Here is a 13,556-nt window from a genome sequence, read left to right as displayed (position 1 = left end):
CAAATAACAAGATGAGAAGCACCAAGCTATACAATGTTGTACAAAACATTTCTTCAGTTTCTTTTGTCTTTACCAATCACGAAAAGTTATGACGTATTTTTAAAAAATATGAGCAAATTATAATTTTCTTGCTTTTCAATGTGAACAAATTGCACAGTATATAAAATTCTATTGTTGTTATTTTTCGTTGCCCAACAAAGCTTGTCGATATAGTTGTTTTAGTTCATCAATGTACCATCATTTTTTATATAGTTACTTATTTATATTTTTAACTGCCAGAACTCTGAACGCAGAAGCACCCGAATAGTGTAAAATAATACTGATTTTTCTTACGTAAATGCAATTTGTTTTTTCCGTTCTTATAAACAATCCCAGTGAAAAGCTATTGCCACATATATGCATATGTACATAACTGAATAGTTAACTAACTCACCGTCACGATTTTTATTTTATTATAATTTTTACTAGACCCAAGCCTTGTAGTGCTCTAGATCACAGAATGAATATGAATGATTTATAATAGTTCTTTATGATTTTCTTTTTTTTTTTTTGTATTTCTGTGTCCAGTCTGTGAAAGAGCATTTGTAAAATAAACAATGTCAAAACCGATGGAGCCCAAATAGCTGTCGTCATTACGCATATTAAATGGATGTTGTTATACCCGCTTAACCATTTCCGAATCTATTGAATGTACAGAACTAGATGCACAGAACTAGAACTAGATGTACAGAATAGATGCAACTTCCGCCAATAAGATTTTTGCAAGGGTCATTAACTGCCTGAGCTTGATATTTCCGCCCACAACTGGTCACAGAAATAATTCAATCACCAAAAACGACACTGTTATCATTTAAGCTAACTTGATTTGCTTTTTATTTGATTGAAAATATCAAAGTGCTCATTTAACAGAAGCTTGGAAAAGACAAAGCAAGTGTGAAACTCAACCCGAAGAATCGAGCAGAGCCACCATAACATGACAATCAATCACAACAACCAAAGTATCTCAATCCTGTTCCATGGGAGTCCTGGCCAGGGAGTCCAAGCTGAGAGAGATAATTTCTTAAACTTTTACTTATCGTTCCACTTATCACTTATCACTACAGTCACACGCAGACATTTTCTTTTGGTTTTTGCCATTTCGATTCGATTCGTTTCAGTTATGTCAGTTATGTCAGTTATGTCAAGTTACAGTTGAGTTCCATCTAAGTTAGTTGGTTTATTTGAAGGATATGTTTCTCCTTCTGGAATGCAATTCCATTCGTTTCGTGCAGTCTTAGCGATCTAACAACATACCTTATTAACTAGCTCTAAGCGAATCACAAACAAATTGCATTTAAACGTATTTAAAAAAAGTAAAATAAACTCTTTTTATACAAATTCGATATACAATTTTTCAATAGTTTAACTAGTTCTCATATCAACTTACTCACATCTTGATGCGTGCTTAAGTTCTGCGCCATGTAAAATAACCGAAAACCAATACTATTTAATTCTCTTAATACTCTTACTTTTCTCTCATATGAATAACGAAAACGACTCAATATCGACAAGTTGTTAACCTTTGAATTTTTCGCCTGCCACAGTCTGTATTTGTATATGTATGTGTGTTGAGTGCTTACGAGTTGTGCGCGGTGCAAAGGTCAATGTGCCAATGTGCAGAGGTCGAAGGTTGAAACCGATCCTCCTCTTTCTCACTCTCTCTCTCTCTCAAACACACACACACACACGCTCTGTGTATCTGTATATGTCTCCGCCTCTATCCGCCCCACCACCCACTGACCAAAACCAAAACCAAAACCACCCTTTGGTTGTTGTATTGTTGTTGCAGGCACTATCGCACCCTCGCGAGATTTACCCGAGTTAAGCGCCGAGGACACGATCCGCATTATCCTTTCGAACCTAAACTTAGTTGTGCCCGTCGTGGCGGCTCTGCTCGTCATAATCATAGCGATAATTGTTATTTGTATACTGCGTAGCAAGGGCAATCACCACAAAGGTATCTATGCTAATCACTAATTAAGAATTTCGTTCCTTTTCGGTTTCTCTCTACTTCTCTCTACTTGAACACCACGAAACTGCAACACCCTACACTTGCGCTTATGTTACGAATACCCAAAATATCAAAATACCATATTGCCTGTACTGCCTGCCCATATCCCCCCCATATTGCTGTTGTCCATGACCCAACTATTGCATGTGCGAATCCGGTTTGTATACCCCGTCCGTCAACCCCGAAAGGCACAATCGCGCCCCTGGACGACGGATCCAGCCACGGCAACGTGCACACCCGCATCCGCCTGCCCGCCTGGATGCCCGAGTGGCTCGATCTCAACTTCATGGTGCCTCTGATCGCCACCGTCGTCGTGGTGGCTGTGGGCATCTGCGTGGTGTGCGTAGCCCTGTCCCGGAGGAGAGCGGATGACATGCGCGGCGGCCAGAAGGATGTGTACTGTAGGTTCTCCCCGAGGGATCCACACAAGCGGATCCACCCCTTTTCTTGAATCCTAATACATTTTTAGCTTACTGTAGAGCCTAGATCGATATCTTATTTCTGTTTTGTTTCATGTTGGCTAAATGTTGGTAGGCCCCATTTACTTTATCAATTTTTTTTTGTTTTTATAACATATCATTTACATTCAAACATCATTTTTCGTTCTCCAAGAGATCTGAGATTCTGAGAGATATTAAGACTAAACGATTATTTGCATCCAATTAACTAATTTTGAGTTGATTATTATTGAAACAATTTAGCCAACATGTCGATAAATCTAGCCGTCACTCATAAAGCCCAAATGGTCGGATGGTAAACCTTTGATATCACATCATTAAATGTTAAAGATATTTCAATGTGTAGTTTGGCTTTGCATGATTTACTTATATTTCTTAACTTAAATGATATCAAACCAAGATACACGCACAGAAAGATACAAAAAAGTTCTCACTCCAAAAATATACCAACAGACAGACAAAGAAACTGAAAATATACCAAACAATCAAATAATATAATATATATCAATATAATATATTTAATTAGTGTCCATATCTGTGTGTACATACGAAAACCATCATCGATATTTCATCTTCATTAAAACCAATTGGTTTTTCAATTGCCAAATATGACTTGGAAGTTGTACTGAAGCACCCGATAACTTCTGAAGAATAGATCAGTTTGCAGACCAAATTGTAAATTTATTTATGAGCAGTTGTTATTGGACCTGTGGAGGACTCTATTTATATGCAATATTAGAATAGCCAGTAAGCGATATATCTATACTAGCCCTGTTGTTTGTACATACGTTTTGCTTATGAACTGAGCAACTTCACAATCAAATACTACCCTATATATACATATATATATATATATATAACTACAACCATATCCTCCACAAAACAAGACAACTCAAATCTATCTATTTTGTGTTCCGAATACTTTCCGTATTTCCCCTTATGAACAACCAAAACTAAGATGCTTTTTGAAATCACCATCGAGATCCTTGACCGATGACAATGAAAAGTCGAGTAAATCCAAAATTAAGTTCATCGCTCATCTCATGTCATTATTAACAATCGTAACCGTAATCGTTGACCAGTTGGTATATTTTGAAATAAAAAACAAATAACCTAAACACTTCACGTAACCTCTTTTGGAATCTCTTTTCGCAATCGTAACTTGTAAACTTGTATTTTTGAGCTACCAAATAGCACAATTAGTGTGTTGACATGCCGCACCAAAACCAAAACCAAAACCAAAGAACTACAAAAAGTCAATCCAAAATTAATTGTAAAACCAGTAACGAGTGACGGAATAAGTCGAGATCGAAAACAGAAGTAAAGTATGCGAGTTGATTGAATGCGAGCAGCATATGATGAAGGAAAAGCATCTTCAGTGTTTCAATATTGAGTCGGCGATATCATATATTAATTCTAGACGATGTAGTTTACAATCAGACAATGGGACCCGGCGCCACCCTGGACAAGCGTCGTCCGGACCTGCGGGACGAGCTCGGCTACATCGCCCCGCCCAATCGGAAGCTGCCCCCCGTTCCCGGATCCAACTACAACACCTGCGACCGGATTAAGCGAGGTACAGTCATAAGTAAGCATCTAAATTTCCAATGCAACATTTATTAATGCCGCCATCCCATGTCGGATCCCCGGACTCCTGGGTCCCCGGATTCCTGGACATGGATGGGGCTTAGTTCTTTCTTCCATTTACTTTGCGAACGAAAATCATAAACGAAAAGTATTTTGCGTTGCCTTGCATTCATACATATTGAGGGTATCTCTAGATTTCTACCCACAAACCCACATACACTCAAGCTAAGCTTTTCCGGACCCGAAAAATTCTTAGTGTTGCTTCTTAAGCCGCTTCCTCTTCAGTTCCTTCCAATGTCCCCATCAGTCCTGGCATGAAAAGAGCCGTGTTATTAAATGTTGTTGTTAATTTAGAAAAATTTTTTTGATTGGGCTGGGATTCCCAGCCTTGATTAAATCCATTGTATATGTACTTATCGTTTAAACCTCTTGCTCCCCATGAACCAACTCCAAATCCCGCACCTCTTCGGTTGCTTCAATTTGATTATGATTTCTATTGACTTATCATTGATGTTGTACGAAATTGGAAATTGAAAAACACCACACTCGAACACCTCAACCCGAACCACACAATACCACTCTACGACATGTCCAGGCCGCGGTGGCCTGCGGTCCAACCACTCGACCTGGGACCCTCGCCGAAATCCCAACCTCTACGAGGAGCTGAAGGCCCCTCCAGTGCCGATGCACGGCAACCACTATGGCCACGCCCATGGCAATGTCGAGTGCCATTATAGGCATCCAGGTAGGCGGAGTGGAGATGAGCAGCCGCTCTCTTCTACGGATTTATGTTTCTTTATCTCCCATAAATAACCCCACTAACCCAACTCGCTAACCCATCTTTTTAATGGTGCTGATCGACTTACGGATGAATTATATTCTGGGTTAGCTAGTCTATATATGCTCATCTGACTTTTGTTGCACTTCAGTTGTTATGGACTAGCTTTTTTCAGTATTTTGATTTATGCTGTAACACAGATCACTCCTGAAATCTACCCATTTTTAAGTTTATCCGCTCTAACATAAAGTCTAACAACTGGGGTTGCATCCAGCTAAATCAAGCTAACAAACTAGTAAGTAATAAAATGGTAAGGGAAAAGGAACGGGTACCAGGTATCATCGCAGCATACTAAACACTCTAAACCAAATCCACTTAAACAACAACACATGAATTCTCTGAGTATACACACGTGCTAATCGATTCCTTTTCCCGCAAGGCATGGAAGATGAAATCTGCCCCTATGCCACGTTCCACCTGCTCGGATTCCGCGAGGAAATGGACCCCACCAAGGCCATGAACTTCCAGACCTTCCCCCACCAGAACGGACACACAGGCCCAGTTCCCGGACACGCGGGCACTATGCTCCCACCAGGACATCCAGGACACGTGCACTCCCGCTCCGGATCGCAGTCGATGCCTCGGGCCAATCGATACCAGCGCAAGAACAGCCAGGGCGGACAGTCCTCGATCTACACGCCAGCTCCTGAATACGATGATCCCGCCAACTGTGCCGAAGAGGACCAATATGTGAGTAGTAATCTGCAATTGGCAGATTTGGAGTATAATGTGTCATGCTTTATGTTGTTGGTCCTGTAGCGACGATACACACGCGTCAACTCGCAAGGCGGCAGCCTGTACTCCGGACCCGGACCCGAATACGACGATCCCGCCAACTGCGCCCCCGAGGAGGACCAGTACGGCTCCCAGTACGGAGGACCCTATGGACAGCCCTATGATCACTACGGTTCCCGAGGATCCATGGGACGTCGCAGCATCGGTCAGTTTAGAACCTTTAAAGATGTAAGACTTGGTTAACTTATAACTTGATCCACAGGCTCTGCTCGCAATCCTGGCAATGGATCACCCGAACCTCCACCACCACCACCACGCAACCACGACATGAGCAACTCCTCATTCAACGACTCCAAGGAGAGTAATGAGATCTCAGAGGCAGAGTGCGATCGTGACCACGGACCACGCGGAAACTACGGAGGTAAGTCGGGAACATAAGTTCATTTCGGATGAAAGAATATTGTTACAATCTAACAAGCCCGCGATATATTTGAGAGCTCGGTCTAATCTTAACAATATCGATTCGCCATCTTTTTCAATTCTATCCGAAATTTTGTGTAAATATAAATCAGAAGACGCCAACGAGGGTGAGTGATCATAGCCGAAGTTGAGTTAGTTTGTGTGATTATCATGATCATTATTCGAGAATACCAATCACCTCTAATACTTCGATCTCTCACGAACCCCTCGCCTCTGTTGCTCATGATCAACTGTAACTATATCATAAGATATGTGCATCGATCATTGTAAGACCATCATTACCATCGAAACGTTCTCGCATTTATCAGAGATTTTTTGTTATCTCCTTCATTCGTAAATATTCATGCTGTGTTTTGCTACATTTTATTAAAAAACGTCAGTGTTTTGAGTGTAACAGTTTTAAGTTAATATGATTTTACTTTGGTTTTGGTATTTTTTTATTTTTATCCAATTATATTACACACATATCATTTCACTTCATAGAGCACATCGTTTGCACTTAAATGTTTTATGTTTTAACATGAATTGTCACCAGAAATCTGCATGGGATGACCTTTTGAGGGTTCAAATAAGTAATAAGAAAGTACCTGCACGAAGTTGCCCAACTCCGATTGGACGCCTACTCACTGTGTTTTTAGATCTAAGCTGGTTATATTTTTAAAATTTTATTTCCATTCCGAATTTTTCTTTCTACTTTCTTTTATGGAACCCTATTAAATTTATACATACCCCACTCTATCGGTTCGGGCAACAAAAACCTATTTCTTTTGCAAATATTCCGATCCACAAATGCTGAACTCGCAGCAGTGAAGCGATCTCCACAACCGAAAGATCAGCGCACCACCGAAGAAATGCGTAAACTGATAGAAAGGTAAGACCAGACCAATGGGCCTGACCATACATATTTACTACCCACACACGTAATTAACCAGATGTTAAAGCGATTGCACAGAGTTATACTTCTGATGCAGTAGCCCAGTCGTTTATCGCTAAAACTAAATAACTTTCCCCGTCTTTATTTACCCCCTTTCCTAATTCCGAATGGTTATGATCGCTGACACTAGTCGACGACAGTTGTAAGTCTTGAATAAGGAACCTAACAAATGTGACTAGCCACGAATGTCCTGCATGTCCAAGCACCCATCAATACTAATATACTAACCAAAAGTGCATCCAGTACTCACATCGATGTAACTATGTATAACACGTCTTCAGTTCTTGTTCGTATATTAGTTCTTACATTGGTTTTGTCTTTAATATATTTTTGTTTGGTTTTTGGTTCGACAGCAAATCACAGTTGAATGTGTTGAAACCTTTTGATAAACTACTCCATACAATAAGCAGACCTACACCATATTTGTCTATCGCGAAGTGTTCCCACAAATACTCGTCTTAACACTTTATTGCAGCTTTGCGCTTGGCCTCAGCTTGCCACAAAAAAAAAAAAAGAACCAGAAGTAAACCATGTTAACCCACGAACAGAACATAAAGACACGGCCAATGGGGCGAGATTGGATCTGGTTGGGGATACTTAGATAATAAGGAATCTTCCAAAAAAAAAAACACCCGAAAGATCCTGTCTCGTCTCTTGCAATGCTTTGGTTGCATCATAAACATAGTCCAAGTCCCGATTCCAAAGTTCCCGACTAATCAGATACATCTCTTCCCGTGCAGAAACGAAACCGGCCCAAAACAACTCCAACTCCAACAAGCAAATGGCGCAGGATTCACAGCCTACGATACTATGGCAGTGTAATTTGTAAGCGCCTCCTGCGGCGGTGGGCGTGGCATTTTAGCTTAGTGTTTTAGCTGCATGAGGTGCGTGGGAGTTGAATGACACTCAGAGACACAGGACACAGGACACAGAGACACACAGTCAGATCATCAGAACACTAGGAGAGAGAAGGAGTTATATACCGCATATACACGTAAAATATTCAACTACTTCAAGTAATTATAACGAAGGAATGCAAGTTTCAAGAAACATATTTATATTGTCTATGCAAGCAGCAAACCAAACATACATAAAGTATATAAGTACGTTCATATAAATAACTACCATAAGAGTGTGCAGGAAGTACTAAAGGAAATTACTAAAGTTATTCGATCGATGGTGCAAGCACAGCACGAAAAAACAGAAAACACTTACGTATTCGAACTAATTTTCAATAATGTACTTTAGTTTTAAGCGGTGTCTACCGAAATATTGGAGCAACAGCAACTGAAATGGATTCTTGTGTGTAAGAGATGATTCGAAATCTGTTTGTGTACACTTTTGCCATCTATGCCAGGAGCGGAAATATCATCCTTTGCCTAGCCTAAGTCAAAGTCATAATATTAACTCATCTAATTAATATATATATTTAGTCGTAACATATGCGATAGTATGATTTCTTCCTATGCATTTTGTAATTCGTATGGACAGCGCACATTTGGAGTTTTGTTTGCGTTTTGCGTTGACTTGTGATGATTGTTAATTTGCAGAGCTTTGTGAGTCGGTAATTCTTTATTTACAGACAAGTGATTGTCCTATCTAAGTTCGTATTTATTTTTAATTCAAAAATGCGCTTCCAACCGAACAAATCGAAACTGTTCAATGCACAAATCGCAGCCACAATAAATGAATGTATTATACAAGATCCACGGGACACCTGAAAGCCACACAGACACACTCACTCAAGCAGGATTTATTAAACCAATTCTGATATATACCGTTCTGAACATGAGTTATACGCATTTAAAGCTTTAAGAGAACCTGAAATTGTTTATTTCACTTCATTTGATCTATCTTAAGTTATTAGTTCATAAGTTGCCAAATATATGATTTTGATCTTTTTTTAAATTCATTACATTCGCTCTGGGTTAATTATTGTTTTTGGGTTCCGCCCTTTGCGGCCAGAAATCCGTGGAGATACCACCAACACTACAAAGACTGACAAATGCATGCTAAAAACGAAACCGGGTCAATCCAAGTTTTGCAGACTGAAACCGATGCAATGGAGCTGAAGAATATGCAGTACGAGTATTTTGCTCAATACGTAGAATAGCAGGGCATTTTCGGGTGAATCCACGATGTTTCAGCTGGGCACTGCCACGAGATCGGAATTGGATTTTGATCCTCGTCCCTTAAGCACATCACGAACTGCATTTAACCAATGGGAGACGAAGACAGTCAGGTTTATCAGGCTTATGATTTCATTTCAATCTGCTTCGGTTCCCACTTAACCTATCCAAGCTAATACTCACTCTTACCCAGACTATAACAGTTTTATATAGATATATATGTACGTATATATAAATGTAGTGTTGTGAAAAAATAAGATTGCTTACCTATATGAGTGTACTACAAATTTTCATGGCAAACGAACTACAAATATTAAGTAGTGTATAGTAAAGGCAATGGCATTTAATCAATAAGCAAATGAAAGAAATACACCTACAAATTTTCAAGTAATTAAAATAGCAAGCAATATTCTAGAGTCAAAAGAACGTTGGATTTCAGCAATTGTAACGAATAAACACGATTTTAATTACACTCGTAAAATTTATAAACTTTTCGGCAAATCAAAATCAAAACAAAAACTTTTGGCGTTAAAAAGAAAAAGAAAACGAAATATTTAACAAAGCGGTTTGAAAAAGAAACCAATTAAGCTAAGTACGATAATATAACATAATCCATTTTTCATACTATAAATCATACTGATATATGTATATGTAGAGTCCGAGTCGGATGCTTTTTGAGTTGCTTCATTGTCAAAAGGATTATGGCGAAAATTCACGTTTTGCATTCATCAAAAGGCGCTTCATATTTGTAATTATTTAAGCGATAAGCGTACATGCATATACAAACATATACAAATAATTTTTTACTTAACTTTACATAAAACGCATTAATCAAAATTCAACTCCCAAGAAACATTAACCAGTGGGTCAGACAAAAAACATAAGACACTCACACACGAAGGACATTCAACTTCAACGCACATCAGGCTCGACATCGAGGAAAACTAAGCACGATCAGCACACATTTGAATTCTGTAACCAAGTGGACAGGCAGTTTAAAACGCATTTATACTAATCACTCGCTCCTTCTTAACAGAACGAATATTATACGAAATTAAGAGAGAATAAATACCCCATACCCCAGTGGAAACATTCGTAACCATTAAGCGCGGCATATACGGTAAACCCCAAATTGAATACTACAAATATGTGTATTACTAATTACATTTACGAAAGCATACATATACATATTAACTATATTAAATATTAAATATTAAATGTATTGAATTGACAACAGCCGGCATGCCCGGGAATTACTACTCCGAACCGCTCCATGTGGAACGGATTGGTAGTCCCGCCCAAAACTCGAGCACTTTGCATGTCCGACCAGCGAACAAAGATTTGTCAGTTTCCAGTTTCAGTGTCATACAAGTCAAGCAGAAACCAATTAAAATTAAATAAATGCCAATTTATGTTGGATAAAACCAATTGCCCCATCGATTTTTATTCGCTATTGTAAAGCTTCTGGTGGTTACAATTGGAATTAAACAAATTCTTGGCATTGCCAATATGCCAAAAAGTATGTTCATATTTTCCTTCTGATTTCGGAGTATCAATCTTTTCAGTGCATACTTTAAGGCGTTGCTTAGTCAAGGTGGTCACCAAGCTAATTTACATGATTAAAATAAGCCGTTATAAAAGAATAAACGATGAAAAAGGTAAATAACCAAATTTCTTTAATTCTTCCAAAAATTTTATTTTAGGAGTATACTTTCACGGGAAAAATAAGCAACTAATTACATTAATCAATACGCAAGTATTAATTTAGGTAGATTTCTTTCTTTTCGTTGCGTAATCAACGCTGAAAACATTTATTCTCATTGGTCTTGAATCTCACTAGATAAAAACCATTAAACTGAGAAGTGTGTGTTTCCAGTAAAATTCAACTCCGAATGTGCTCGTACTCACTTCCCCGGTGCAAATTTTGAAATTTAGGACAACAAAAACCCGCCTTTCCAGCCGCTTTGTTTGCACGTAAATGTTTGGCCATCGGATTTGCACATCCAGTTAGCGTCTGCAGGCTAAGCTCTCTGCAAAGAACAAGTGCTGATGCAAACACTGCAGGTTGGCCATTCCAACTGAGTAACCAGTGGTTACTCACAGTGACACCTGCAGGTCCAGATCCGCTGCGGTGGTTGCCCAAGATTCGCTCATCATCATCATTATTTGCATACGAAGGCGTCCAGTGATTACCCAATTCAATCGAAACCGCTCACAACTCACAGCTCACATCTCACACTCTCCCAGCAGAGGTCTTGCGCAATATAATTAATTGTTGCAAAATCCGATGATTTTCAACTAATTGCGGCTCATTAAATATATATCCACGCAGCCATGCCCCCGAGTAAACGCCTCCCCAATAAATACATGTGGATGTGGTCGCTAGTTGGGCAGAAGCAAAAAGGAAAAAGTGATAGATATGAATATGAAAATTATTCGCAAACAATTGCGCTTGGCGCCCGGCACTTCCAACAATTGTGCATTGTCTTTGCTGCATAACAGAAATTTCAACATGGATGGGATGGCGGGGTCGGGAAATTGAGCGTTTAAGCGCTAAATGGCCTGCGAGCTACTGGCGATGGAAACATGACAAATACCCCCATCAAATATTGATCATTTAGCGTATCAGTCGCAGAACTCCGAGGAAGTCGTAAACTGCAATTGTCTTGGAGCACGGCCATAAATCTTCGGGTGGTGAGGGGAGGGGAGCGGAGGAAGGTAAGCCCAGCTGAGAGAGGGAAAATAATATAAAAACAGAGCAAAAATGAATAGCAATGTTTGACAATCAAGTCGTTTGCATCTGAACGGCTGGGGGAAGCCACAAGGGGCAAGCAATCCAAAAGCGAACAAACACTGTATGAAACGTTGCACGTTGCAAGTTGAACGTTGAGCGTTGAGCGTGGCCAACGTTTGCTTAAAGGGGCGTGGCAGCAAGTACGCCAAATGGGGGCATGGAGGCACAATTCGAATGAGCTTAGTACATGCCATGTGAAGTAAGGGACAAATTAGAAGTGGATAGCGCACGTTAAAATAGATCATTGGGCAAGAGGCAACGAGTCGTGGCCACTACATAGCTAAAAATCAATAATCTTTTTATGATGTGTTTTATATACTTCTAAAATGGTTGGTTTTCCAAGAAAAAACTCTATATTTATACCCGATACTCGGAGAGAAAAAGGGTATGTTGGATTCTTCCACTAACTGAGCAACGGGTATCTGATAGTCGGGTTACCCGACTATAGCATTCTCTCTTGTTTGTGCCTACAATTTTCTAAACTTTTTTAATAACTTTTTTTTTTTCCAATTTTCTTACGTATGGCTAAGAAGGTTTCAAATTTCCCCCTCGAACTCCCACTAACTGCGTCATGGGTATCTGATAGTCGGGAGACTCAGCCTTAGCCTTCATAAAAAACAAAAACATATTTTTAAACGCTGGCGTGCTCTATCATTAGAAAGTAGGAACATCGTTTAACGGTGGTAAGTAGGATAATTAAACGTAACTACATAAAAACTGCGGGTAAAGGAAATGTATTGTATGATACCAAAGTATCTGAAAAATGTAAATACGCATGGAAAACTTATCTCAGCGCTCTGCGAAATCGAATGAATTCGACAAGAAACAATTAGGCTTTCATAACTTGGCTAAACGAGTTCGCTGCCTAAGTCTTTTGTTTTTGACGGGCAGTGTGGAGTCTGGTCAGTGATAAAATGGCATTTATATAGATTAGAGATTCGGGACAAGCGCGTTGACAACGCAATCTCGGCGCCGCCTTTAATCATTTTTATGGCCCCTTGCTGCAAGTACTGCGTTAGTACTCGAAGCGCACGTCTGCTCGTTTGCAACATCTCGTTTGCCATTTCAGCAGCGTCATGGCTTTTGTGGCTCAGTTGCCTCACCGCTCGTTTTTCTTTTGCAGACTGCCGCTAATTCGCGGCTGCCCCGCTTTTAATCAGCCACTCTGGCCGGCGACCTTGCCACACACACGCCCTGCACTTGCCTAATGTCACCCACTCGGAGGCTGCGATTCCGCTCCACTTCTTCGTCGCCTTCGTTGTGACCCACATCTGCAGCCACAGTGCCGCTGGAAAAGAGTCAACAGCACCTGGCGAGCAATAACCCCTCCACAGTTGCAGCTCCACGCTCCGCGAGCACCAATCCGCTCCGCATTCATCACGTGCTCCGTCTTGAACCTGAGCCACTACATCTAGTTATTTGTACAAGAAATGTTTCGCTGCCGCTTTTGCCTTTTTTTTTTTGCTGGGTGTTGCAGCGTTGCGGGGCGCGAACAAAAGATTTATTACAATCAAATATTTCTGTCGCTTTTGTTTTGTTTTGATTTTTTAA

The 13,556-nt window shown here is 40.0% G+C and overlaps 1 protein-coding gene across 17 annotated transcripts in view; it reads left to right on the top strand.

The window, feature by feature from the left end:
* Positions 1 to 8,994, top strand: part of LOC120457109 (Down syndrome cell adhesion molecule-like protein Dscam2) — a 61,049-nt gene extending 52,055 nt beyond the window's left edge. For 7 of the 17 annotated variants that reach the window (XM_039644338.1, XM_039644332.1, XM_039644322.1 and 4 more), the window contains 10 exons: positions 2,239 to 2,451; positions 3,929 to 4,096; positions 4,691 to 4,840; positions 5,313 to 5,623; positions 5,693 to 5,873; positions 5,931 to 6,089; positions 6,241 to 6,255; positions 6,953 to 7,019; positions 7,213 to 7,224; positions 7,823 to 8,994. In XM_039644338.1, coding sequence (XP_039500272.1) covers positions 2,239 to 2,451; positions 3,929 to 4,096; positions 4,691 to 4,840; positions 5,313 to 5,623; positions 5,693 to 5,873; positions 5,931 to 6,089; positions 6,241 to 6,255; positions 6,953 to 7,019; positions 7,213 to 7,224; positions 7,823 to 7,904 — 1,358 coding nt within the window. In that variant the 3' untranslated portion in view covers positions 7,905 to 8,994. Of the gene's footprint in view, positions 1 to 1,828; positions 1,997 to 2,238; positions 2,452 to 3,928; positions 4,097 to 4,690; positions 4,841 to 5,312; positions 5,624 to 5,692; positions 5,874 to 5,930; positions 6,090 to 6,240; positions 6,256 to 6,952; positions 7,020 to 7,212; positions 7,225 to 7,822 lie in introns of all 17 variants that reach the window. The other 10 variants (XM_044006235.1, XM_039644384.1, XM_039644375.1 and 7 more) reach the window with 5 other exon arrangements.
* The last annotated feature ends 4,562 nt before the right edge of the window (positions 8,995 to 13,556 follow it).

Source organism: Drosophila santomea, chromosome 2L, assembly GCF_016746245.2.
Source record: "Drosophila santomea strain STO CAGO 1482 chromosome 2L, Prin_Dsan_1.1, whole genome shotgun sequence".
NCBI classification, from domain to species: domain Eukaryota; kingdom Metazoa; phylum Arthropoda; class Insecta; order Diptera; family Drosophilidae; genus Drosophila; species Drosophila santomea.
The sequence above is the reverse complement of the archived record's forward strand: the minus strand, read 5'-3'. Positions and strand labels throughout refer to the sequence as shown.